At 48.5% G+C, this 27,069-nt stretch overlaps 1 protein-coding gene across 1 annotated transcript in view; it reads right to left on the bottom strand.

Annotated features, from left to right (window-relative positions):
• Positions 1-27,069, bottom strand: part of COTL1 (coactosin like F-actin binding protein 1) — a 44,656-nt gene that overhangs the window by 1,529 nt on the left and 16,058 nt on the right. The window contains exon 3 of the mRNA XM_082607688.1: positions 15,017-15,174. Within this exon, the coding sequence (XP_082463814.1) occupies positions 15,017-15,174 (158 nt within the window). The remainder of the gene's footprint in view (positions 1-15,016; positions 15,175-27,069) is intronic.

Here is a 27,069-nt window from a genome sequence, read left to right as displayed (position 1 = left end):
CCTGGCTCTGTCGTTCTCCGGCTGTGTGGCCTTGGGCAAGTTCTTTCAACTCTCTGTGCCTCAGTTTCCTCATCTGTGAAAACCCATCTTCTCAGGAGAATAATAGAAGAGGAGATTGGAAAGGTAGGCAGGTCAGCTGGTAAATGTTTAATACCAGGCTCTCTCAAAAGAGGGGTGGGGGGTGATTTGTAGCTTTTACCCGTTTCCATGGTGTAAATATTCACATGATATCTGATTATAAGCTATCAACAGGGAACCAGTACGTGGAGCTGGGAAGAGATACACGACTGGCTGTCACCAGCAGGTACAAGGTAGCTTCAAGTGCCCCTGTCATAGTGATGCACGGCCTCTGGTCCCAGGCCTGAGTGATCAGCCCAGACACTGAATGCACTAAAGGATGTACTGGGCTCTCCAGCCATACTCAGTTACTTGAAGGCAGGGAGTTTGTTTCCATACGTTCAAGAAAAACCATGCCGTGTGATGGGGCTACAGTGATGAGCAAATGGAGGCAGTCACTGTGCCCTCTTAGGGTACACATTTCAACCATAAAACCCCACAGGCCTGGCACACGTGAGGCTCTTATAAATGCCTGTGGCATGAATGAGTGACACAGGTGATCTGGCTTCTCAGATAACCCTGAACCATGAAGAATCAAGAGTTATTTTAATACATGCATCATAAGACTTCCATAAACAAGGAAAATTTCAGGATGGTGACAGGTAAGAATACAGAGAAATTTACCAAAATCTGAATAACAAGTCTGAAGGTCAGAACATCATCCACATTAAAAAAAGAGTCCACAAGGAAATAATGTAAACAATGACCACTATTTACACAGCACCTATGGGTACCGGACACTGCCACACATTAGCAAACTTAATTCTTAAAACCTTTAGTACGGTATTCCTAGATATGTACCCAAGAGAAATGAAAGCATATGTCCACACAAACACTTGTAAACACAAACATTCATGGCAACATTATTCATAACAACCAAAAAGTAGAAGCAACCCACATGCCCATCAAGACATGAACGGGTAAACAAAACATGGTCTATCCATACAATGGAATATTATTCAGTCATAAAAAGGAATGAGGTATTGACACAGGTTACAACAGGGATGAACCTCAAAATCATTATGCTCAGTGAGAGAAGCCAGACATGAAAGACCACATATTGTATGATTCCATTTATATGAAATGTCCAGAAAAGGCAAATCCAGAGAGACAGAAAGTAGATTCATGGTTTCTAGGAGCTAGAGATTGCGACAGAAAATAATGGAAATGTGCTGAAATTGGATTGTGGTGATAGTTGCACAACTCTGTAAATTTACTTTAAAAAATCATTGAATTGTAGACATAGAATGAGTTAATTTTGTGGTATGTAAATTATACCTCAATAAAGCTGTTTTTTTAAAAATCCTGTAAAATGATCAATATTATTTCCATTGTGAAGATGAGAAAACAAAGGCTGGAGATTATGACACCTGCCCAAAGTCACACAGCTAGTAGGTACAGCTGACTCTAAAGCTGGACTTCTTAAAAGTGTCACCATCCCCTTTAGGAGTGATGCAAATATTTTGGAATTAGATAGAGGTGGTGTCTGCACCACATTTGTGAGGTACTAAATGCCACTGAGTTGTATATTTTTAAATGTTGGTTAATTTTATGTTATGTGAATTTCACCTCAATTTTTTAAAAAACAAGAGAAAGGAAAAAAAGGAGAATGACTAAACCAGGAGCACTCTCAAGGTCAAGTTTTACAATATTAAGACTAAACGTTTGCCATGCCAAACCACCAAGAATACTAACAGGAAGGAGGAAATGGGAGGTTAATATTTATCAGGTAACTAATATGTACCAGGTGCAGGTTCACACATGTTCTCACTTAATCCTACCTCAGTATATTAGCTTTTTTTAAAAGATAAGATCTGCAGGCGGGGCTTGGAGAGATTGTGTAACTAGCCCAGATGACCAAACATCCTTCCAACCCTTTCTACTCCCAGCCTGCCATGCTGTGTTGCTAAGCGTCTGTATAAGTCATCAGCACACCATTGAACACAAGCAGAATGGCAGAGCCAGAAAGAGGAACCCAGAAGTAATGCGTGTCTCAACCTGAGCCCCAGCGGCAGGGGGAGGGGCGAAGAGCAGACCAGAAGGAGGAAGCCCACAGCTCAAGACGCCTATAGAAGGAAGTCCAAAGTTCCTCTACCCTGTGGTAGCTATATATGGCAATCTAGAGAAACAAGAACACTCACGCTTGTGTCTATTAGCCATCAGACAATTCAGATTAAAAGAAGTTTGATAAGATCTCAGAAATCCACAATGAAAGTGCACATAGAGCACAATTCACCTTCAACCCACAGGGATATGAGAAATCGAATCATAGCCAGAAGGAGCAAGCCAGGATAGCAGAACCCAGTGAAACATAACAATAAATGTAAATGAACAAAATTACCTTAAAAAAATAGCTATGTCTCAAACTGCACAAAAAGCAGCCCCAAACCCTATATACCTGAGAATCTGAGACGTTTAAAACCAAAAGATTTGCCAAAAAATGATTCTTTCAAACAAAAGTACAGAGAAAAGCAACCTCACCCATCCCCACTATAGGAACCAGCCCCTGCCCTCCAGAGGGCAGGCAGGAGGTGGCCAGCCACGTGGATGTGGTCCTAGCAGGCAGGCCTGGTGGGCCTCATCCACCACAGGATGCTGGGTGAGCCGATGCTTCCCCTCAGGGTGTGGACTCTGCAAAAAGTCCCGCAAAGGTCTGAGTCAGCCTCAACTCAACTCAAAATGAGTGTACACTCCTCCACCTCTGTTCCTGCCAGGGTTCTCACATAGCAGGCCTTCGACATGGCAGGGAGATGCCACCAATTCCGTGAAGTGGGTTTAAGTGTGAGTTTTCCAAGAGGCAGAAACAGAACGAAAACAGCTCTGTGCACAGCCAGACTTTGATGTGGGAACAACGCCTGGGACCTGAGGGGCCTGCAAGGACTTGCCCGCGCTGAAAACCACAAAGAACACATCTGCACAAAGCAGGGCCACCTCCCCGCCATGCTCACACCTCTGCTCTCAGCCACTGTCCCTGGCATCCTCCAGGCAACACCTCCTGAGGCAGAGGCAGGCCACACGAGGACTGCAAGATGAGGGGGGGGCAAGTCCTTTCTCCAGGAAGGAGACCGGCAGGGCCCAGAGCAATGCTAATACGTAGGGAATTTTAAATTTTCTAGTAGCCACACTGAAAAAGAAACAGGTGATTCATTGTAATAGTATTTGATCTAACTCTATATCCAAAATATTGCCATTGTAACAGGTAATCAGTATATAAAACCATCAGTGAAATGTCTACATTTTGTGCTCCATACTAAATCTTGGAAAGCCAGTGTATATTTTACTTATAGGCACGGCACATAGCAGTATGACAAGACAGACTTTCTGTGCTCTGCAGCCACACGTGGCTGGTGGCAGCCCAGGTCTAGATAGAACAGGAAGGAACCTGAGAGAATAACGTGCTCAGTCAAGGAGAATCATTAACCATAAAATATTACAGCCGATCTGAGTGGGGGAGTGGGATCCTTTGGGGGCGGAGCAGGGAGAGTGGGAAATGTTCCATCTTGATCTGGGCAGTAGTTTCATGGGTACGTACAAAAATTCAAACTTTTAAAATTCAAAAATTTGTCAAGCTGTACATCTAAGATTCGTGCACTTTCCTCTATGTACATTATACCTTGGTTAACAAAAACAGGTGGTGGGGGGGCAGGGGACATTGAGCTGAAAGAGTCTTTGAAACCCTGACATTCACCCCCTTATTTGATAGAGAAGAAGTAGGAGACCCAGAGAGGGGAAACAATCTATCCCAGGGCACATAGCAGCCTCACCTCGGGGCCTTGGGGGCAGGTCCTCACTCCTCCGCATCCTCCCCGGTAGGCTGCTCCAGCCTGCCTGTCCCTCCCACGTAAGCATCCGTCATACCCTCAAGGCTACCAAAGCCACATGCCAGAGACTTCAAAGCAAAATATGCCAGTCTGGGGGCACGGTCACCTGTGGTTCTAGAAAGATCTTCATGTCTGGGAACTCGGTGTCCCTGGCTGAGAGCCTCCAGACAGGGTCTCTCCCTTTTCTGCCAGTGCAGGACTTTTCAAAGGAAGAGGCCTCATCCAGCTAAAAAGGACTCCAAGATGGTTTGGAAACACACCAATCAAGTTCAGGACACATTGTGTCCCTGTGACTTTTCTCAAGTGCATTTAAGTTCATGCTTCAAAGACATAAGATGGACACTGGTCTGCTTCCAAGGAGGGCAATTCTAGGGAAGGACTGGGGTTAGGAATTGGGGCTCTGTACATAGTCAAGAATCTATTTGCAAGGCTGGCTTAAAAAGTGTATAAGTGGGCTTTCCTGGTGGCGCAGTGGTTGAGAGTCCGCCTGCCGATGCAGGGGACACGGGTTCATGCCCCGGTCCGGGAAGATCCCACATGCCGCGGAGCGGCTGGGCCCGTGAGTCATGGCCGCTGAGCCTGCGCGTCCGGAGCCTGTTGCTCCACAACGGGAGAGGCCACAACAGTGAGAGGCCCGCGTACCGCAAAAGAAAAAAAAAAAAGTGTATAAGTATTTTCCTATCCTTGGTTTTAAATCACTTCATTTTTAAATGGCTCCCATTGGCCTGGGTTTAAACCCCGGCTTCAGTCCTAAAACATGCTAGGAGTAGTTTGTGCCAAATATGAATAGGGACAGCTGTGCATATGCATCTCCAGCAGCCTGACCCTCCCCAGAAACTTACCCGCCCTGAGCCTCAGTCTCCTCATCTGCAAGCAGGGACGATAAGAGGACCTACTACATCCTAGGGCTGGTTGTGAGGATATGATGAGTGAGCACAGGAAGTGCTCAAGAATGACTAGGTAATGTTTTAAATGACCCTGAGTTACCCTTGTTCACGAGATTGTTAGGGGAGTCTGAGCTATAAAGAAGTTTTCTGAAACACTCAGAGCACAGGGAGTGGCTAGTTCCTCTTCTCTCACCCACACTGATTTCTCCATCCCCACTGTTTACTTTTTAACGAAGTGAAGTCTGGAGAATTCCTCGGAATAAGCAAGGTAGTGACATTGGCTCTCCCTGCCCTCGCAGAAAGAAGACGGCAAATCCAGCTGCTCGTCCAAAAGCTGTGTGTGGGATTAGCCATAGGAGGACAGAGAAGAAGCCTGTTGGGGTAGAAGTGTGTCTGGTCTTCCACCTAGAACATTAGGACCATGGTGGGTTGCTACCCTATGCAGAGAATATGGGTGCTGGGAAGGTCTGGGAAGAAAAAATGAGTGGGAGTCTTTGACAGTTAAGTTTGTGATGCCATCAATGCACATTTCTACAAGGCAGGGCCGGGGAGGAAAGGTGACCTTCGTTGTATCCAAAGACAATGAGAGCTAATGCAATTTGTTCTTCCAATAAACACATGTTTACTGAACACCTATTATACGCCAGACACTCTCCTAGGCCATGGGAAGTCAAAATCTGGTACTTACAGGTCCCTCTGAGAGTCTAAGAGCAGAGAAAGAGAACCAGGGGGCTCTAAAATGCCCCGAAGGAAGCTATCAATGGCTCTGGGCCCTGGTTTCCACCTCTGTGAAAGAAGAGGGCTTTCTTCTTTCACAGGTTCTAGAAGGCAGGTTTGGCCAGCCCTTTCCCCAACAGCTATCTGTGGATTTGCACCTGAGCCTCCAGAGCATGTGGGACAAAGTTCCACCTTGGACACAAGAATCCAAGGAGCAATGGGGAAAACTGGCACAGAACTGTCAACTTTCGGATTAGAGCATGGCTTTCGAAAAGGAGGCCTTGTGCTAGTAAACTCTTGCAAAAAAACGGGGGAAGGAACCTCCCTTCCCACATGTGTGAAATGGGACAGGGGGTGGATGAGACACATGCTGGCCACAATATTGTATCTTTTCCCCCAAGTAGGCGAAGATTAATTATAAACCAAAGACCTTGGTGTGCTGAAGAAAAGCAGTTGGTCCCCAGCAGCCTGCATCGTGCTAGGAGAAAAGGCACCCTCCAAGGAACACAGGCCTGATGAAAAGGCACAGTATCAAACGTGCCAACCCCTCCTGGGTCCCCTACACTTTCCCTCCTACAACTATTCTACAGCGCCTCAGAGACCAAGGTTTTAAAAATCCTTCCAGCAAGGTGTAATTTACTTAAAAAGAACAGGTTCTTATACCTGGCATGAGTCACCACAGACAAGGGAAAAACAAATAGATCAAAATGGTATGGTCCAGTGTTTGACAGATTCGGGAACACAGGCACCTGCGTCACCACCACAGGGCAGAAGTGACACCACCCTATTTCACTAAGGAGAGGACAAAGGACAAGAGGGAGAAATGTGGTGGCATTTCGAGTGGACACAAGGTAATTGCCCAACACAGATGGATGGGGGAAAGCATGATGTCTTATAGCATGCTGGGGTAGTTCTGGGTCCAAACCAAATAGGAGCAGCCATCCATACGCCTTGAATCCTGACCCCTGCAGGGCCACCCACCTCTTTAGCATGTGAGTGACTGCCTGGATTCTGACACCCCCTGCTTTCCTGACCATGGACATTTACAGAAGCCCTGACTCCATTCTGCCTGATTTCTGACTATGGCTCCATCTAGAACAGGGATGGTAAGATGTGGGAAACAAACTCTGTTCTCTTCTCCAGTATCCATGGCAGACATCACAAATCAATCATGGCACTTTCCCCACCGAGTCCAGACTTAAACTCAAAATCCTAAACCCAGACCTCCAAATAGCCCCTGCTATCGATCACTTGACAAACAATATTAAATCCATGTTTAGGACTTCAATTTCTGCCTGGTTGAAATTGTGCTTAGCATTTCTTGTTCCTCAGTGACACCCACTTTGGGGACTTTTTCCCAAAGGAATAATTCAACAGAATTTTTTAAAAATTACAACATACTCACAGATGTTCATTGTCAGTAAATACCAGACTGCTTCCACTTTTCAACAGAAGTTGGGTAAATAAGTAAGTAGTATTTACATTGAACACTTCATACATAGCAGACACTTATGATATACAGTATTTTACTTAATTTTTACAATTCCATGAGTTTAGATATTATCATCCCCAATTTTCAGAGGATGCTGAAACTCAAGGAAGTAAAGTAGCCGGCAAAAGGTCGCACACGTGGTGAGTGGTGGGGCTGGGACCGAAACCCGTGTTTAACTCCACGCCAAGGTCTTTACCAGGAGAGTGAAAACACACACACACACACACACACACACACACACGTACATGTAATCGCACATTCACTAACAGAATAGTATTCAGCCATTAAAATTATGAAAACTGAAAACATTTATGAAATGTTACATGAAAGGACACACACTGTACCTCTGCTATGATTAAGCACGTTTGTAATAACATGTACCACATGGTCAGGGCTCCAGGGGAATTAGCAGAAATCGCTGTGTGACTGATCATCATTTAGGTCCTTAATTTAGTCCAAACCATTTTTCAAAACCACACCACCCTGGGATAAACCACCAAGGGGGAGAAAACAGAGAGCCTGGAGCTTGTTCTGGGAAGGTCTTTCAAAAGGCAGGATGTCCAGGGACAAACTATGACAAGGACAAAGGTGGGGTTGGTCCATGCAGGGGAAGAGAACGAGGGAGGGAAAATCTGAAGACAAAACGTAGAGAGTGTAGGCAGCCTACAGCCCCAAAAGCACCGTGGGGTGTGCATGCCACACACGGAGACCTGTCTGGACTCAGCGTTTGGGCTCCTTCAGTAAAGACCTGCACACAGTCTAATCTGGCATCCCCAGAGCATGGAAACTGTCTGCTGTTGACAGTGTTGGGAATCACTGTGTGGACATCAGGAGGCCAGCTGGCGGGGGGCAACCAGGCAGGCACCACGCCAAGGCCAGCTGGCTGAGGGCTGGGACCCATCTGGGGTTTAGTGATGGGCACCCGGCCACAGCCCACCGGCAGAGCAGGCTTGTGAAAGCGGCTTCCATTTACATGCTGGGCTCAGGGCCTGGGCGTCTTCCTCTCCCAAGGGCTTTTAACCTCCTGGTAGCAGAAGCATAGAACCAGGTTCACCACTGCCCTTCCCACAACTAAAGCGGGTCTCTGAGCCCCACCATCTGGCTTCTGTCTTGACACTCACCTTGGCTTGAGGACTCACCCCTCCCAGCCTCAGTTTCCTCATCTGTATATTGGGTGTATAATGGCACCTGCCCCTCCACACATGATCCCTGGCTCCACCATTCACAGGCCTCTTGGGAGCTTTGTATTTGTGTTAAATAAAGGACACAAGCACGGGAAAGCCCCCTTGCCTGAGCCCAGGCCCAGGTGAAACGCATCAGCGCAAAAGGCCCTTTCTGGTTCTGAGAAGAATAAAGGGCCTTTCCACAAACCACAGGCTTGGAGAAGCTTAAAACTCCCTGTAAAAACAAACAGCTGAAACCCTTTAAAGATGGATGAAGCGCCAAAGCTGGTCCCCCGAGGGCCAGGCAGCAACTAATGCTTTGCAAGGGGGAGCAGCAGCCCCATAAATCTCATGACACAGAAGTGTGTGGGTTCTCCCGGCTGACCCAACCAGCTCTCACCTCTGCTTTTCACTGACACAAAGCAGAGCCCTTGGAAATTCCAATCCACCCCCAAATCCCTCCCTGAGTGTAAATGGCTTCCACAATTTAATTCAGCCCAAAGAGCAGTTACTGAACATTTACTAGCTTCTGTCCTAGGAATACACCAAGAAAAAGACACAGACTACAGCCTAAGTGAACAGATCTGTTTCTTCACTTTTTAGCACCTGTTTAGTACTTTTCTAGGTTTGAGAAATACAAATAAAGCGGCCATGGTCCCTGCCCTTGAGATTACTTTCTAGGGTCACTTAATTATAATTCATGGAATTTGGGTCACAGTATCATACAAACAGATAAAGGAGCAATTAATTCTGATTGAGGCTGATAGAATGGGATAAAGAATAAGGGTTTTGAAGGATGAATAGGAGTTCATCGGTCACTAAAAGGAGAAACCTTTTCACATCCTTTACTTTCCTTTAATCCTTCCAACAGCTCTATGAAATTTTACAGTCTCTTTTTCATAAGAGAGGACAGAGTCTAGAGATAAAGTTACTTGCCCGAGGTCCTAGGATGAAAAGTTGCTAGAGCTGGAATATCAACTTGGGTCTCACTCCCCTTAAGCCCATGATCTCTACCATTTGACACAGCAGCATTTTTTTTTTTTTTTTTTTTTTTTTTTTTTTGCTGTACGCGGGCCTCTCACTGTTGTGGCCTCTCCCGTTGCGGAGCACAGGCTCCGGACGCACAGGCTCAGCGGCCATGGCTCACGGGCCCAGCCGCTCCGCGGCATATGGGATCCTCCCAGACCGGGGCACGAACCCGTATCCCCTGCATCGGCAGGCGGACTCTCAACCACTGCGCCACCAGGGAGGCCCACAGCAGCATTTTTAAAAAAAAAGAAACACTGTGCAATGATGTTCAGTTTCCAGTTTAAAAAAAAAAAAAAAAGGTTCTACCATCAAGGAGCTTGAGAACCAGATCAGTAAATTTAAAAAATAAATGTAAGAGGTTTGTTTCCTGCAGAACTTCTCAGAGCCTTCTCAGAGTGCTAGAGGACTTTGGGAAACATGCAGTGGGGTGAAGTGACAGTCAGGGCCCCAGGGGCCAGTCTACAAGCACAGGGGACATTGAGCAACTTCCCCAACTTACCCGGGTCCCAGGCTCCTCATCTATAAAGTGGGGATAATGACAGAACTGTCCTTGTTGTGAAGAAGGAATCATTTTAATGTGTGGAAAGTCCTTGAAAGTGCCAGGCATGTGGTAGCGGCACAATAAAACTCTTGTTATTAATATTACTACCACATTGGTACACAAATACGACCCTCCTGGAGGAGAGTTAGGACTTCTGGTCCCGGCCCTGGGGGTGGAGGGGGTCCAGAATGTAAGCCATCCCTGCTCCTGGGGTTCAGAGGCCATCAGGGTACACTACACTGATGATTCCATGCAGTCACTGACATGCCCGTCCTTCCCGCCTCTACTTCTCCTTGGAGGAAACACTCCCTGCCGTTCTTTTCCCAGTGCTGAAAGCTGAGACCTACCTCTGGTTACTTGGCTCCGTGAGCATTCATATGATGTTAAAAAATACAAAATAGATAAAAGGACCGCGTGAACAAAGTGATTCCGCAAGGCCAGCACAATGCTTCATCAACTGAGTCTGCTCTAAAGCAAGACAGCCTGGCCCAGCGCAGGCAGGTCTCTAACAGTGTGTGTGTGGGGGGTGACTGCATTGCCCCTGTCATCCCACAGAGGCGCCGGAACAATGGGACGGGTGTTGTGTTGCCGGCACCAGCCAGGCATTTCTGTGAAGCAGATGACGGCTGTGACGACGCAGCCGCACACCCTGTCCACTCAGCACATTCCCAGGGCTTGAGTCCGGCTGTCACCATGGCCCAGCCCAGCAGCCGTCACTGCCCGTGACCTTGCTGGTCTTGTCTTGCTTTCCACCAGTCGCAGATGCAGCTCAGCAGCTCAGCCCGGCTCTGAACACAGACTAAAGAGACCCAGAATCAAACCTCCTGATTTTTAACTCCTCCGGGCTCCAGCCCCAGGCCTGCTGCTTGTTAGTCATGGGTTCGGGGCAAATCCTATCACTGCTCTGGGTTAGGGTTAGGGTTAGGGTTAAGGTTAGGGCTCCCCTTGCTGATGCACCTATGCGCAGGCCCCAGGCTGGAACATGAAGGACTGGATTGTTTGAAGTCAGCACCAGCAAGGGTGGGTGAGGCTCAGGACCTTCCTGTGTTGCTGATGGATGTGACTTTGATCCAAGCCATCTGCAAGACAATCAGGCAGGATGGGTCAACAATAAGATTCATGCCTTGTGTCCCGGGGCTCAGCACGAGGACCTATCCGCTCCCAGGGAAACGCTCCACAACCTAGAAAGCTGTGCATCGTGGTGCTGTCTAAACAGGACAGCTGGGAGTCATAAGAGCCGCACTTCCGGGCCTCTACCAGAGATAACTCTAAGCGCTTTCCGTATAGTTGCTCATGTAATCCTCACAACAACCGCAAGAGGCAGACACTATACCAGCCCAGTTTTAGCCATCAGGGGAGTGAAGCCCAGAGGAGAGCAACTTGCTCAAGGCCATACAGTAAATGGCGGGGCTGAAATCTGAACTCACCCCATCTGGCTCAAACGGCTATACCCCAGACGACTGCACTACAAACTGTCTCTTTGTCTGACAAAGTGAAGTATGGTTCATTTAAATGTAACATGCGGTCATAAAAAAACTACCCCATAAAAAAAGAAACAATTTCAGAATAAATCAAAACAGAATATGACACAGCAGGTCAAGTCATCCAACTCATCTTTAAATGGGGAAACTGAGGCCCAGGAAGGGAGAGAGACTTGCCCACAGGCAGGCAGGTGGCGTAAAGACCCATTCCTCTTGATTTCAGTGTCTCTACATTAATTTACATTGTCTACATCTCATACAAAGCATAAGGATGTGGGTATATTACTTTTATTATTACAAAAACCAAGGGTTATGAGTAATCTTAAACTAAACCTCAATCCATTTATTCTTCACTTGGAAACTGTGGTAAAAGGCAGCTAGGGATGTGAGCCTGTCCCCAAGACACGGAATCCAGAATGGTCCATCTGGAGACCCCTTAGAGAACATCTGTTCTGAGTCCCCATTGAGCAGAAAGGACAACTAACACACCAGGATCAGCATGATTTTAGTGACTGTCAGAAAATACCATTATGCCAGTAAAATCGACCCCTTTGTAATATTAATGGCTGTATTTGCAACTGCAGTATAAACGTGAGGTCTTGTGATAGGTTCGGGTGATAAACCTCTTTAAGTGCAGACGTGGAAAATACGAAAGGTAATGGTCAAAATACTACATTGTACCTGCAGCTCAAGATAGAGTCCCTGCCCCCCACCACCACCAGCGGGGACGTCTGTGCTTTTCGTCTACCAGCATCCCTTTCTTTTAACACTCGGAGCTGCCAATCATGAGACCCCACCTGCCTGGTCCACAGGATATGCCAACTGGATCATTTTAAGGGAATGATTGACACTGAGGGAGGGGGGCTCTCTCTTCCCCTGGGATCAAGACAGAGAAGAACCACCAGGCCTGGACCATTTCTCCTGCTGCACAGAGGCCACCTGAGGCCAAATCCAGAGGCAAGAGAAAAGAGAAATGAAAGGAAGATACTGCTTCAGCCCTGGATCCATCCACACCTAAAGCTGGCAACCCCTGCACTTCCCAGTTCAGAGAGCCAAGCAGTTACCCTTTTTGCTGCAATGTATTTGAGTCTGCAAACAAATGAATTATAACCAATACTCCCAATTGAAGTTACCAAAGAATCATATTTCCCCAAATCACCCTCTTAACCCACTGAGCCAAATTGAGAAGAGTTCTAGATATATAAAGAACTCTGCAGACTGCTAATAGGTTCAGGGTTTCCTTTGGGGGGTGATAAAAAAAAGTTCTGGAACTTTCGGACGATGGTGATTATCGCCCAACACTGCAAATGGACTTCACGCCACTGAACCGTATGCCAAAAGGGCTAACATTTCATGTTACTGCATTTTACCACAATCTTAAAAAAGGAAAGAAAACAGGAGCATTGCAAGATTCAAAAGACTGCCCCCACTGGACGCATCCCAGCAAACATCTTCTCCCTGTGTGCCCTGCTCTCCTGGCTGCCCAACAAGAGGGCTAAGTGTGGAGGGCGGAGTCCAGTGGGAGACCTTCGGACTTGGACATGCATTCTTTTGCATCTTCCATTCTGTTGCCATAAAGGAGACCCTTGAAAGCTGGTTAACCATTAAAACCCCCAACTGTCCTGAAGAAAAATAGCCCGTGGGGTTGAGTAGGTGGCCATCCGAAGCAAGGGTGCCGGTGCTGGAGAGGGTATACCAACCACAGTGTTCACTGGTAATGTTGATTAGGATAGGAAGTAAATGATAAGTACTGAACACTTACTATGTCCCAGGCACAGTGCTAACCTGTTAGGAGGGAATCTGACAGCCTATACGTTTTTAAAGTGATCCTCACCCCTGTGATGATATGGAACCCCCACCTCCTAAAAGCATATTCTAAAGAAACGATCCAGTGGATGACAGAAAGGAGCTGCATGTATTAAAATGTTGGTTAGGACATTATTTCTAACAATAAAAACTGGAAGCAACTCAAGAGGTCAACACCAGGGGGATTTTCAGTACTTCACAGTGCGCTTGTGAAATGGGACGCTCAGCCGCCAGAAAAACCTTCATTACAAAGACCCTGAGGCCACATAATTTATGTAATTATGTTATGTTAGGAAAAAAAAAAAGAAGAAGAAGCTGATTAGGGCGTGATTCACAGGCTGTGACCGCAGCAATGCGAAGAGGTAGGTGAGCTCCCCTGCAGAACTCGTAGCGAAGATGGAAAAATAAACTGTAAAAATGGAATGATAGGAAAATGTTTTCCTATTATTATTTTTTGAATAAAAGTTTTCTTTGGGGATAGTTGGGGATTTACAGAAAAGTGGCAAGAGACAATACCAAGAGTTCCCATGTACCCCACTGGTCATTTTGACAATTGTTAACTTCTTATGTTACCGTGCTACATCTGTCACAGCTAAGAAGCCAACACTGGAACGTGACTACTAAACTAAACCCCAGACTTCATTCCGATTTCACCAGTTTTTCTGTTCCGGGATCCAGTCCAGGACACCACATTGCACACAGCTGATTTCTGTGTGTGTGTATTTTGGTTTTGGTTTTTTTACAATGCAATGGCTTCCTTTTGTATATTCACAGATATGTGCAACCATCACCACAGATTTTAGAATTTTTTTTTTTTCTTTTGCGGTACACGGGCCTCTCACTGTTGTGGCCTCTCCCGTTGCGGAGCACAGGCTCCGGGTGCGCAGGCTCAGCGGCCATGGCTCATGGGCCCAGCAGCTCCACGGCATGTGGGATCTTCCCGGACTGGGGCACGAACCCGTGTCACCTGCATCGGCAGGCGGATTCTCAACCACTGCACCACCAGGGAAGCCCATGATTTTAGAATATTTTAGAATATTTTCATCACGTCAAAAAGAAGCCCCATACCCGTGGTGGGTGGTAGCTATACCACCTCCCCATCACGGGTTTTAGGAAATTGTTTTGCAAAATGGAGAACCCTTTGGTAGGGAGAAAACTATCTCCCCTTCACCTCCCTCCCCCAGTTTATCTTTCTGGAATTTGGATTTTATTTTTCTCAGCATGACCCAGTGTCCTAGCCCCAGATGAATCACTTACTGTCAATTTTTGTTATGTCCAGAATGGAAAAAAACCTTTAAAATGGGGAGCTCTACAGGTAGAACTGTTTAGAAGCTCAGAGACAAAACCAAGGGTACAGCCACCTTTTCCTCCTCCCCTCCGTCTAATAGGGACACAGGAGTAAGTCAGTCATGACCAACGCCCAGCTGCCCAGACTAGGATTCTCTGCCACTGTTGATATAGCCTTTGTCATTCTATGGCCATCAAAGTCATCATAAAACCCCTGCTGGTGCCCATAAGGTTGACATTTATTCATTCACCAAGTGCTATTGAGCACCTACTGTGTACTAGACACCATTCAGAGAGCACTCGTGAATTCTCCCATTGGGTCCTCATGGCCACAGTTGGAAGTCATCCATCACCCAATCAGGAAGTGGTGCCATTTTGGTCATCCCTCCAACCCCTTCTCCGTGAGCCCCCCGCCCCGCCCAGAGGTAGACACCAGCCACCACTTTTCTAGTGTTTGATGGTCAGGATCACAAATGCGTCTACCACCCCAGAAAGCAATTTGGGGTACATCTCACCAGCGGTGCTAGTGGTCCAGAAATGTAGCATGACACGTTCCAAGTCACAGACCAAGTAGCCAAGCCCAGCCCCTTGTGTCCCTGCTGGATGGTGACCCTTTGTGGGGTGTGACCGGCACCCTTCCCCCCCGAGACCCTAAAAGAACACAAGGACAGTTACCTGCACTACCTCCTTCACCAGGGTCTTGTCCGTGCCGGTCTTGGCGCGCTGCAGCCCGCTGACATTCTCGCCGATCCACGTGATGAGGGCGAACTTGGACCTCTTGCTCATCGCGTCCCCGGTGGTGAAGCGCACGAAGGCAAACAATCGGACGTCATCTGCACCAACGGCAAAGGGAGGGCACGGTCCTCGGTTAAAACACCCCAAATCCACATCTCCAGCAGGGGCTCTGAGCCACGAGGGTGCCCAGAGCCACATGGCAGGAGCCAACATTCCCTCGCTCAATCTCGACAACAGTGCCACAGGCTGGGATGCCCATTTCACAGATGGGAAGTGGAGGCACAGAAGGGTCATGTGACACTCCCGAGGCTGCACAGGCAGATGGAGGCCAGGCCTCTCTGGCTGCCATGCCTGCGACCCTCCCCTCCCCCAGACAGTCAAGGCTCAAATTCTGAATCTGATTTAGGGAACAGAAGTTCGTCGACTCTTTTTAATCCCAAATCTTTGAGGCCCTATTTGGAACAGCAAAGCCACACGGTGGAGAGATGGGAACTGGGCTGGGGTGGGGAGGAGAGGAGGAAACAAAGACGGTGGCCCTTGTTCTGGTCTGCGATATAGCTCTGGGCCCACTGGGCATGGCTAGCTTATGGCCAGACAATTAGGCCAATAAAGAATTCTGGGGCTTCCCTGGTGGCCCAGTAGTTAAGGATCTGCCTGCCAATGCAGGGAACACAGATTCGATCCCTAGTCCGGGAAGATCCCACATGCTGTGGAGCAACTAAGCCCGTGCGCCACACTACTGAGCCTGCACTCTAGAGTCCACAAGTCACAACTACTGAGCCCGCGTGCCACAACTACTGAAGCTGGCGCACTTAGAGCTCGTGCTCCAAAATGAAGAGTAGCTCCCGCTCGCCGCAATTAGAGAAAACCCGCGGGTAGCAACGAAGACCCAGTGCAGCCAAAAATAAATAAATAAAAATAATGAATTAATTTAAAAAAGAAGAATTCTGAGTATTTTTCCACTGGGTATGTTATGCTTGTTATATGGTATATGTTTGTTTTTATTAGAATGACTCTGGGGGCTATTCTGGCCGATGGATCTACTTTTAAGTCTGTGTCATTGCCACACCAGTAATCTCATCATCACTTCAGAATCTCTTTCATAGTACATTGTGCTAAGTTCCCCCATCCTCCACTGCTCTGCATCCCCAAAATATCAGCCGGTATTCTTGAATTCTTAAAGTGACGCGCGCGCGCGCGCGTGTGTGTGTGTGTGTGTGTGTGTGTGTGTGTGTGTCCACCTTGGTACTCTAGTCATTAGAGGCTGGGTCATTCTTCGTGCTGAGGAGCATCCTGGCCTGCGCGAGCGCACGCACACACACACAAACAAACACCCTGTCCCCGCCCACTAGGACAATCAACAACGCCTCCAGCCATTGCTCAATTGTCCCCAGGGGGGCAGAACCGCCCGCAGGTAAGAACAAATTCTAGACATACTTTGTGTCCCCATTTAATCAGGACCCCTTTGTGTTTTCCACCAAAATCCTGCACGTTTTCTTGAGGGCATCACATATCCTTACTCAGATTAATGCCTAAATAATTCACATGTCAATTGCAGTTATCGGAGAAATCTCTTTCCACCCTCCCCCAACCCCCCCCCATGATGGCTGGTACGCGGGATGCTGCTGGTTTGGGGTCATGCATCTTGTACCTGCCGCTTCATTCAGCTCATACTCTCAAATGGCTTTTCGTCGCTGGCTTTAGGATTTCTCAGCGACCCAGTGACCCATCGAGCTGTGTTTCCTAAGCATTGTCTGAATCACCTGGGATCTCGCTAAAATGCAGATTCTGATTCGCAGGTTTGGGATAGGGCCCCAGGGTCTGCATTCCTAACCAGCTCCCAGGTGACACTGATGCTGCTGCTCAAAGGTTCACACTTTGAGGTTTTATGGCTTTTTTTTTTTTAATCAAGGTGTCTTTCTTCCTAGAATCATTCCGAGTGTCTCCATGCCGAATCCCACACAAAGTAAAGGTTCTCACCAAGATCCAAGGCCACCAGCCCTCTCATGTGAAATTGAGACACAGTCTAAACTGGCTGGTTAGTACCTCAAAGCATGAGCTCATCCTGACAACAAGCTACGCTGTCTAAGGGGGAACCACCTGACCAGGGGAGCTGAGACACAGCCCTGGCAGGCCACGGACTCCTGATCCAAACTCCACATGTGGGCATTTCTTAAAGGAAACAGATCATAATTGTCATTCACACTGGCAAAGCACCTTTCAGTTTACGGGTCAGTATTCATTGGGTCTTTATAAGGATGCTGGGAGGTGGGCTGCAGGGTCGGGGGGGGGACACCACTGTCACCCTCATCAACATCCAAACAACCGTTTGGTAGATGAGGCTAGGAGGTTGTGTGATGTGCCCAAGGTAACATGCCAAGGACAAAGCCAGCCTGAAGCCAAGGGCTAGGACATCTCGGGTGTGTCTGCCCAGCCTCCCTGCTTTAGGGGACCCACCCCACCCAGCCATGGGAGCCTGGTGGGTGCCCATCCTGGGACCTGACCACGGGGTCCAGGCAGTGAGGACAGGCCGGTGTAAGGGACACTTCACAGGCCACACTGACATGGCTTGGTGACCAACTGGCCGTGGGAAGTGAGGAAGGAAAAGTCCAAGGACAGGAGACCATGTGAGCTCCATCTCTTAGTCCTGGAGGAATCTGACTTAATCCCCAAACATCGGAGCCTCGCTGCCTCACCTGTAAAATGGGGTGATTTTTTTGGTCCTCCCCATTTTTTTTCTTTATTGAGGTAAAAGTCACACCACAAAAATTCACCATTTTAAGTATTTTAAAGCATAGAAGTCAGCGGCATTTAGTACATCCAAAATGTTGTGCAACCATTACCACTATCTAATTCCAGAACATCTGCATCATCCCAGAAAGAACCCCCTACCCACCAGCCGTCACTCCTCACCCCCCCTTCCCCCAGCCCTAAGCAACCACTAATCTGTCTTCTGTCTCTGGATTTGCCTGTTCTGGACATTTCTCACAGATGAAACCCTACACTATGTGGTCTTTTGTGTCTGGCTTCTTTCACTCAGCATGTTGGCAAGATTCATCTGCGTGGTAGCATGATCTTCATTCCTTTTATGGCTGAATAATATTCCATTGTATGGATGGACCGCATTGTGTTCTGTTCATCCATGCATCCACTGATGGACACTCGGGATGTTTCCAAATCGGGGTAATTTTATACCTCCCTCCTTCCTTGGCCATGAGGATTAAATAGGATGCTGGCCCGACATGGTAGAACCTTCTCCCCGGAGCCTGAGCTACCAGGCAGAGCTGCGGGTGAGAAGTGAGCACAGGAAATGAGGCTGTCCGGGCTGAGGAACTGAAATTCACGCAGCCACGCACGGCTGGTGCAGGACTTTGGTTCCCGAGCATTTCCGAGCATCGAGGCCGCTTTTGGGAAGCCAGCACACTGTTCCTAGTTATTGGAGGAACAGGAGAACCAGCTCCAAAGTGTTTAATTAAATTGCAGCCTTGACTTGAGGGGGAGGCGGGCCACACCTCAGATGCCTCGCGCCTTGTTATGGCTAAGACAACACCAGCAAAAGAACTCGCAGTCTGTTTCCATGGCAACCACTCTATTTCCCTTTTCCTCATTGGTCAGCCTGGATGTTTGGGATCCCATGACCACACTTGGATCCCAACAGCCCCATCACTGGCCAAACTCAGTGGGAAAGTTACAAACCATGTGTCCCAAGTACCAGCCCAGAACCTGGCACAAGACAGATATCCGATAAGTCAGTCTCACACCCACCTCCAAAGACACAGGGAACCTGGCTTTTAAGAACTTCCAGAACTGCAGGCCAATGGCATTTAAATTATCAAGGCTGGAGAGACTGCTTTCCTGGGTGCCTGTTTGGCGCTTATCTGACAATGGCCTGGCCAACAAGATTGCTGACGTTTTTGAAAATCCCAGAGTCACGTTTTGCTTACAAATGTCTGCCACTCGGGATTTGGCATGACATTGAAAAGTCAGCTGAAAGTCTGAGCTGAAAAGCCTGTTGGTCTGAGTGACATTTTCACAGCTGCCCACACAGACCTCTGTCCCCCACGCATCCTGAAGGAGGTCCTAAGCCCATTTGACCTCCAACTAGTCAATGCAGGAGGAAGTTCTCACTTAGTCGCTAACTTCCTTCCTCTGAACAAACCGGGCAGACCAAACACGGATGTGCACACGAGTGCATCACCTGGAAGGCAGAGCTTGACCCCATCACATATGCGTATATGAGTGTGTGTGTGTGCCTGTGTGCATGTTCGTGTGTGTGTGTGTGAATGCATGTGTGGGCACATACACACTAGGATGGCAAAATTGGCCCGAAGAAGGTTGGTACTTGGGGTCACTGTCACCCCTGGGGTGGTACTTGGTCCCCAATGGGCCAATGGCACATCTTTCCAGTCTGAGGTTGAAAAGTTGAGGTGCAGCCCTGGACAACCCTGGTGGGGGGCACCCGGGCCCAGGACTCATACCAGGGGACACACACTCTGAGCTCCCTCTGTGAGAGGTCCCAGCACAGCTGTCTACACCTGCTGCTCCCTTGACCGTTCAGCCTCAGCATTCTGGTCTACAGTATCCAGGTTGAGTCCAAGTTCTGGAATCCATTAGAAACTCATCCCCTCTTCATACCAGCTCTGTGATGAGACCAGATTCCTGAATGCCTCTAAGCCTCAGTTTCCTCATCTGCAAAATGGGTCAAATACTTACCTCACAAGTTGGTTGTGAAGATTAAATGAAAAAGAAAGAGATGTGAAAGGCTTGCCTGATGGGGATGGTGACTATTTTTCTGTCCCTATCTGTCTGGTGAAACTGCCTTCCAAGGTCCACAGTGGCCTCCTAACTGCCAAACCCAACGGGACAGCCTCGAGGACTTCCCTGGCGCTCCAGTGGTTAAGACTCCATGCTCCAAATGCAGGGGGCCCAGATTCGATCCCTGGTCAGGGAACCAAGATCCCGCAAGCTGCATGGTGCGGTCAAAAAAAAAAAAAAAATCCCTCCAACAGGACAGCCTCCTTGCCTTCCAGCCTCTCTGCTGGCTTTCTGTATCTGCCAAACTTACGCTCACTCTGCTCGGTTTCAAAGTAGGGCCCTCCTAGGCACACACAGTCATGGGGCCGCTTGTCCCATGAGTATTTCTTGAGGACCTACTGTGTGTCAAGCACAGTGCCAAGCACCAGGGGGCACAGATAATACCAACAAGGGTCCTGAAGATGACAGAGGCTGTTTACTAAGCACTTACTACGTGCTAGGCACCGTCCTAAGCACTTACATGTAGCTGCACGTTTTTCCCATCCCAACCTCTCTGTCCGGTCAGCACTGCTCACGATCCCATTTTACAGATGGAGAAACTGAGGCTCAGAGAGGTGAAGTGATAAGAAGCCAGACATTCCTTTTCTATGATTACATCTAGAGCAGCAGTTCTCAAAGTGTGGTGCTCAGACCAGCAGCAACAGCACCGCCCAGGAACGCATTAGACTGTGAATTCAGAAACTCTGGGAATAGGGTTTGGGAAGTGAGTTTGAACGAGCCCCTGGGGGATTCCGGTGTCTCCAAAGCCCGAGAACCACTGACCGAGAGGAAGCGGTGAGAAGAGAAGATGGAGTTTTCAGCTCGGAGGACCCACTCTCCCGTGGCCAGGAAAGGGAGTGAGACAAAACATCTCAAGGGCAGAAAAGCTGAAGTGCCCAGAGTTCAGCCTCACCCACTTCCTCCCCACCAGCACCTTTTATTTTAAGGAATTGATCGTGTAAAGGAGCTTCCCGTATGGTGTGTCTTCTCAACACTAGAATTTACAGAATTTGAGGCATCTAGGCGTGGTTCCCTGAGCACCTCCCCATCAGAGACCAGCGGGACTGTCCCCACAGAGTCTCCCCCTTCCCCCGAATCCCACAGCCCAAGACAGAAGAGCAGTATTTAGAGAAAGAGCTGCTGAACTACAGAACTGCTAATAGGGAGTTTTTCTGTGACCTCTATATGTCTGCTGACATAAGCCATCATTAACAGCGATTTCCAAACGCATCACAAAACCACACAGAGCCCCATCTCAGGGGAGCCATCAACCGATGACAAAGCAAGGTTGGGAGCCCCGACCCCAAGGACCATCAACACCACCACTCGCTGCCTTCTGACCTTCGCTGAGGTGGCCCCAATTCGGGACTGTGGACACCCTCCCCTCCCTCGCTCAGTGAGAGTCTTGTTCATGAAGAGATGGTCCTCATAGGGCAGTCATAAAACTCCACTCTCCAAAGAACTTGACCCTTTGGTTGGTCTGTGAAGTCTCATCACGGGCCAAGGATGGGTTATCAGTGTGAAACAGCTCCTGAACCAGTCAATCCCACAGTCCTAAGGACCCCTCAGGACCTAGAGATCCCAGGCAGGGCCCACTTGGTTCAAAGTCCTGTTCCTCTTTTCAAGGCTCCTTGCCTTCACTGACTACGTAAGGTAATTTGCAGCATAAAGTCATTGCCTGAAATGTTCTTGGAATACTGCCTGGCAGAACTGTGCTCAGAAACGCCGGCAGTGGACTTCCCTGGTGGCTCAGTGGTTAAGAATCCACCTGCCAATTCAGGAGACACAGGTTCGAGCCCTGGTCTGGGAAGATCCCATATGCCGCGGAGCAACTAAGCCCGTGCGCCACAACTACTGAGCCGGCGAGCCACAACTACCGGGCCTGAGCTCTGGAGCCCGTGAGCCACAACTACTGAGCCCACGTGCCTAGAGCCTGTGTTCTGCAACAAGAGAAGCCACCACAATGAGAAGCCCGCGCACCACAACGAAGAGTAGCTCCCGCTCGCCGCAACTAGAGAAAGCCCATGTGCAGCAATGAAGACCCAACGCAGCCAAAAAGAAAAAAAAAGAAACGCCGGCAGTGGTCACTAGGCATTCTCTCCTTTGCAGCCTCTTCCTCCCCGGGCCCTCCTCTATCCCCCTCTCAACCCTGCATTTTCCTCTCTCTCTCCTATCAACTGCCTTTACCACCCCCTCCCCTTCTCCCATCTCTTCCCTCCTCCAGCTCCAGTCTAGGGCTAGAAAGGAGGGAGGGACTTAGGAAAAGAGAGTAGAGGTAAGGCAGGAGGCGGAGGGATATGAAGGAAATAGGATGACACAAAGAGGGAGAGATGACCACAGAGGACATGGGAAGAGGGGTGAAGAAAAGAGGGGGGTCAGATTGATCTGGAATCACCAAGGCCACCAGGATGAGCTGCTCTAATAAATTTCCCAAAAACTATGAACGGCACATAATCCCCACCAAGCTCTTAATGACTCCCTGCCCTCTCCCACCCCTCCCACCCACACCTGAAATCTCCTGAGGCTCAGAATCACTGAGGGACAGATCCTGACTGGTCACACCCAGTATGCTCACCACGGTGACCCTGACACAAGATCCACATTGATCCAGGGGCCTCACCTTCTCCCAAAAAAGACCCTTGCCTTCCCCTCTGCCTTTTCCCAAAGCTGGCACTGGCTGGAGGACAAAACCCAGAGGAGACAGAGGATCTGCCACGAGTCAAGCAGTGTGAGGTTTCCTCACACTTTTGCAAATGCTCTGAACAATATTTTTCATTACACACAAAACACATACTAGGTGTAGAATAATTAGGAACACAAACAAGCGAGGGAAAAAAAAAAGAAGTCTCACCACCTAAATAACCCTAGTAAACTCCCTAAGCGGCACCTAAGTACACTTTTGGGTGCATGTCCTTTGATCTCTTCAGCTGCTTTCATATCTGTACAATTTTTGTCATATCCCCAGCACAAACCACAGTGCCAGCCACATAGGAGGCACCCAATAAATATCTACTGGTCAACAGAAAGAAAAAACGAGAGAGAGAGAAGTGATCATTTCATACTTTCCATTCAACACTGAACTTCAGAGCAAGACAAAAGAAAGGGGGAAGGAGATAGCAGGAAATTGCCCCAGAGCTGGGCTGAAGCTGCCCTTACCTTATATAGACTCCCTAAGAAGTTATGCAAACAAGGTTCAGGGAGGGAAAAAACAGCCCACACGCCAAAAAGCTGAGCTGTCAGCTTCCACCAAGCAAGCTCCCTAGAGCGGGCATGAAAGGAAACAGGAAAGAATCCAAACATCCTGCCGCCTGGGGCATAGGGACAGCTGGACAGTAGCCACAGCTGCATCATTTCCAGCAAGCTGCTGATGTGGGAGCCCAGGCAGTGACAGACAAAGACCTGGAAGTGCTCAATGTCCTCTCTCTCTGGGACACGGAGGACAAGGGCTCCATGGATGTGTATACGGTCCTTGCCTGTGAGATCACACTGTCTATGCACATTGATTCTTTGTCCCACCCCTTCCTCAAAGCAGTAGACGTCTCAAATGATTCCTTCCTCATTGCTTTTTCGTGAAATGAAGGACCCAGCTTTCCTAGTTTGACAGAGAACGCAAGAAAATGGAGTACAGAATAGCCAGAGGAAAAGAAAGATGATTACTTTGGTAGAACCCTCAGGGAATGGGCTGATCTGGAGACCCAAATTATCAGGATAGCTAAAGGTTTTCCCTCAGTGACAAAGCACCATAACTTTTTTTTTAATGATTACTTTTACTTCCTTAAATGGAAGTCAGTGTGTTACATCTGACTTCACCTTCTGACTTAGAGAACAGTAACCAGTTCCTGGAGGCTCCGAGTACATAATTGCAGCATTGACAATGAGACACTCCTAACACACTGAAGGATTCGGTGTCTGATTGCCTGAGCACTACACGCCCCGGTGTGCACGGCTCTGCATTCTCGTATCCACTTTTTATAGTTTTGCTGTTTCTTCCATTGCTGTTAGTTAGTCATTTGACAAACACTTGTTGACAATTTTTGGTTCAAAGACTTTGCTGAATAAGACACAATATGAACCCTCAAAAACTACACAATCTAGAGAGGCAAATAAGAAAAATTAAGTGTGTGGACACAATGAAGTGAGCCCCATAGCCACGAGGCATCACAGGGCGTATGGGAACATCAAAGAAAGAAAGAAATTAACTCTTCCTGTGGGGTGGTGATCAGGGCAGCCTTCACAGAGGAGGTGATGTTTGAACTGGGTCTTGAAGGATGACCTAGATTTCATCGAGCTAACAGGGTAATGAGGAAGAAGGGGGCCCATGCTAACAACCTGAGGGATAGATTCTGACAGAACTCCACAGACAAAAGCACCAGCCTCTGCGGGCAAGTTCAAAATGCCTTCCTCTACCAGTCCCTCTCTCCATCTCTGACTTGCCACAGGCTAGAGGGGCATATAATTAGCTTATTATTACTGCATGTAAAACAAGAGTTTAAAGGTTCAGGATGACAGCCCTGAGGGCTCCTGCAGTCTGCTCATCCCTACACCAGGAGGACAGGAATCCTGTTCCCTGTGACATCTCCAGTGCCCACAACGGTGCCTGCCACACTGTCCATGCTCAATAAACATTTCTTGAGTAAATGAGGAGCCTCTGCCCATCTTCTTCAGCAGCTCAGAAGCATGTTGGCCCCCAATCCTCAGCTGTGTCACTTCACTGGGAGATGCTATCTTCTAAGAATAAAACCAATCCCCTCCCTGGATTTTAAAGGTGTAGATTCTAATGAAGAGACCAGCAGAAATAATCAGATGTGAACAGACAGGTAGCAATTACCTGGTCTGGACAAATGTGCCTCGTAAATAAAAGCACATGGGGAGGGCAGCCCAAGAACATGGTGATGGTAGGATGAGCAATGCCTGCATAACGTGGGGGTTCTTCTCTCCCCTCCCTGCTCACGTCACCAAGCACGGGGCCCCAGAGGTGCAAAGCAAACGCCAACCCTCAGCAGCTCAGAGATCCAGGAAACCCAGGTTCAAGTCCCCACTCTGCCTCTCTCTGCTGTGTGATCAGGGCTCACTGGCATCCCCTCTCTGGTCCACAATGTTCTGAGCTAGGTGGGGGTGGGGGGGTTCTCTGTCCCTGCCTCAGGGCCCCCGAGTGGTGGGGACAGACACACAAGTGGTTTTCATCCCCGTAGCTGTTGACACTCACAGCCCTGGAGTCTGCGCACACATTTACAGCTGTGTCAACTCACTCTTTTATTGATTCTCCTAGTTACTAACGCACATGAACATCCAAGACAGACCTTCCGCTTTCCTTTAAGTACCCATGTCCGATGCAACAGTTGCAGGCAACGAAACACCTTCTGGGCACCAGTTTGGTGCCAGGCGCTGAACTGGAAGATGAAAACCCAGCCGTGGGTCCAGTGCTGTGTCTGGCTGTCAATCCTCATCAGAATTGTGGAAGGGCTCACAACTGAACCTGGCACAGAGGCAGCGACACTAAAAACGCCAGACAGTGGTGATGATAAGGACGTGGATAACTGTTTCAGAGCACACGGAGGGAGCGGGAAATGAGAGCCGGGAGACCATCAAGTTCACGTGGGAGCACGAGGGGCGGGGCTGAGAGCGTCTGGGGCGCGCGGGTTTGGAAAGGGGCCATGGGGAAAAGCAGGTCTGACATGGAGGGAAAAGTGGCAGGCAGAACCACAAGTGTGGACGTGGGAAGGAACGACAGGAAGGCCCAAGGCGAAATTCTGCAAGGTCGTAGGACAAGAGACATGGGAATAAAATGCATGCTGTTCAGGCGAAATCAGGCCTCTGACCCCACCTTCATGCACACGCAAGGCCACCACCCTGCTGGATTTCTGTCATCCCGCCCACCCCGATTCTTTTCTTTTTTCCAAAAAAAATTTATTTATTTATTTATTTATTTATTCTGCGCCGGGTCTTAGTTGCGGCACATGGGATCTTTCATTGCGGCATGTGGACGTTTAGTTGCAGCCCGCATGCGGGTTCTAGTTCCCCGATCAGGGATGGAACACGGGCCCCCTGCATTGGGAGTGCAGAGTCTTACTCACTGGACCACCAGGGAAGTCCCACCCCCTTTCTTCTTTACATTTTAAAAACTGAGATAGTTACATACTATAAAATTCACCCCTTTCATGTGTACAATTCATTGGTTTGGTTTTTTTTTGCAGCACGCGGGCCCCTCACTGCTGTGGCCTCTCCCGTTGCGGAGCACAGGCTCCGGACGCACAGGCTCAGCGGCCATGGCTCGCGGGCCCAGCCGCTCCATGGCATGTGGGATCTTCCCGGACCGGGGCACGAACCCGCGTTCCCTGCATCGGCAGGTGGACTCTCAACCACTGCGCCACCAGGGAAGCCCCATTCGTTGGTTTTTAGTACACCCACAAGGTTGTGCAACCATCACCACTGTCTACTTTAGAACGTTGTCATCACCTCAAAAGGCGACCCCATGCCCACGAATAGTCACTCCTCGTCCCCCGTCGCCACTCCTGGCAACTGCTAACCTGCTTTCCATCCCCATGGATTTGCTTCTTCTGGAAACTTGAAATAAATGGAAGCACACAACATGTGGCCTTTCAAGTCTGACTTCTCAGTACAATGTTTCACTCAGCGTCATGTTTTCAAGGTTCACCCATGTGATAGCGCGAATTAGTACTTCATTTGTTCTTATGACTGAGTAATATTCCATTGATGGATGGACCACATTTTGTCTATCTGTTCATCAGCTAATGGACATTTGGGTGGTTTCCACTTTTGGGATTGTGAATAATCCTGCTGTGACATTCATGTACAAATTTTTGTGTGTTTTCATCTCTCTCCGGTAGATACTAAGGCATGAAATAGCCAGGCTTAACCTTTCAGGAACTGCTAAACTGTTTCCCAAGGCACTGCACCAGTTTCCCTTCCCACCAGCAGTGCATGAGGGTTCTGAGTCGCAACATCCTCTCAACGCCTTTTATTATAGTCTCCTTGTGCGTGTGAGGTGATACCTCACTGTGGGTTGATTTGCATTTCCCTAATGACAATGATGCTGAGCATCTTTTCATGTATTTACTGGCCATGTGTATGTCTCCTTTGGAGAAATGTCAATTCAAATCCCTTGCCTAGGGCTTCCCCAGTGGCAGAGTGGTTAAGAATCCACCTGCCAATGCAGGGGACGGACATGGGTTCAAGCC

Source organism: Mesoplodon mirus, assembly GCF_964341445.2.
Source record: "Mesoplodon mirus genome assembly, chromosome: 19".
NCBI lineage: Eukaryota > Metazoa > Chordata > Mammalia > Artiodactyla > Ziphiidae > Mesoplodon > Mesoplodon mirus.
Note: the sequence above shows the minus strand (reverse complement) of the source record. Positions and strands in the feature narration are given on the sequence as shown.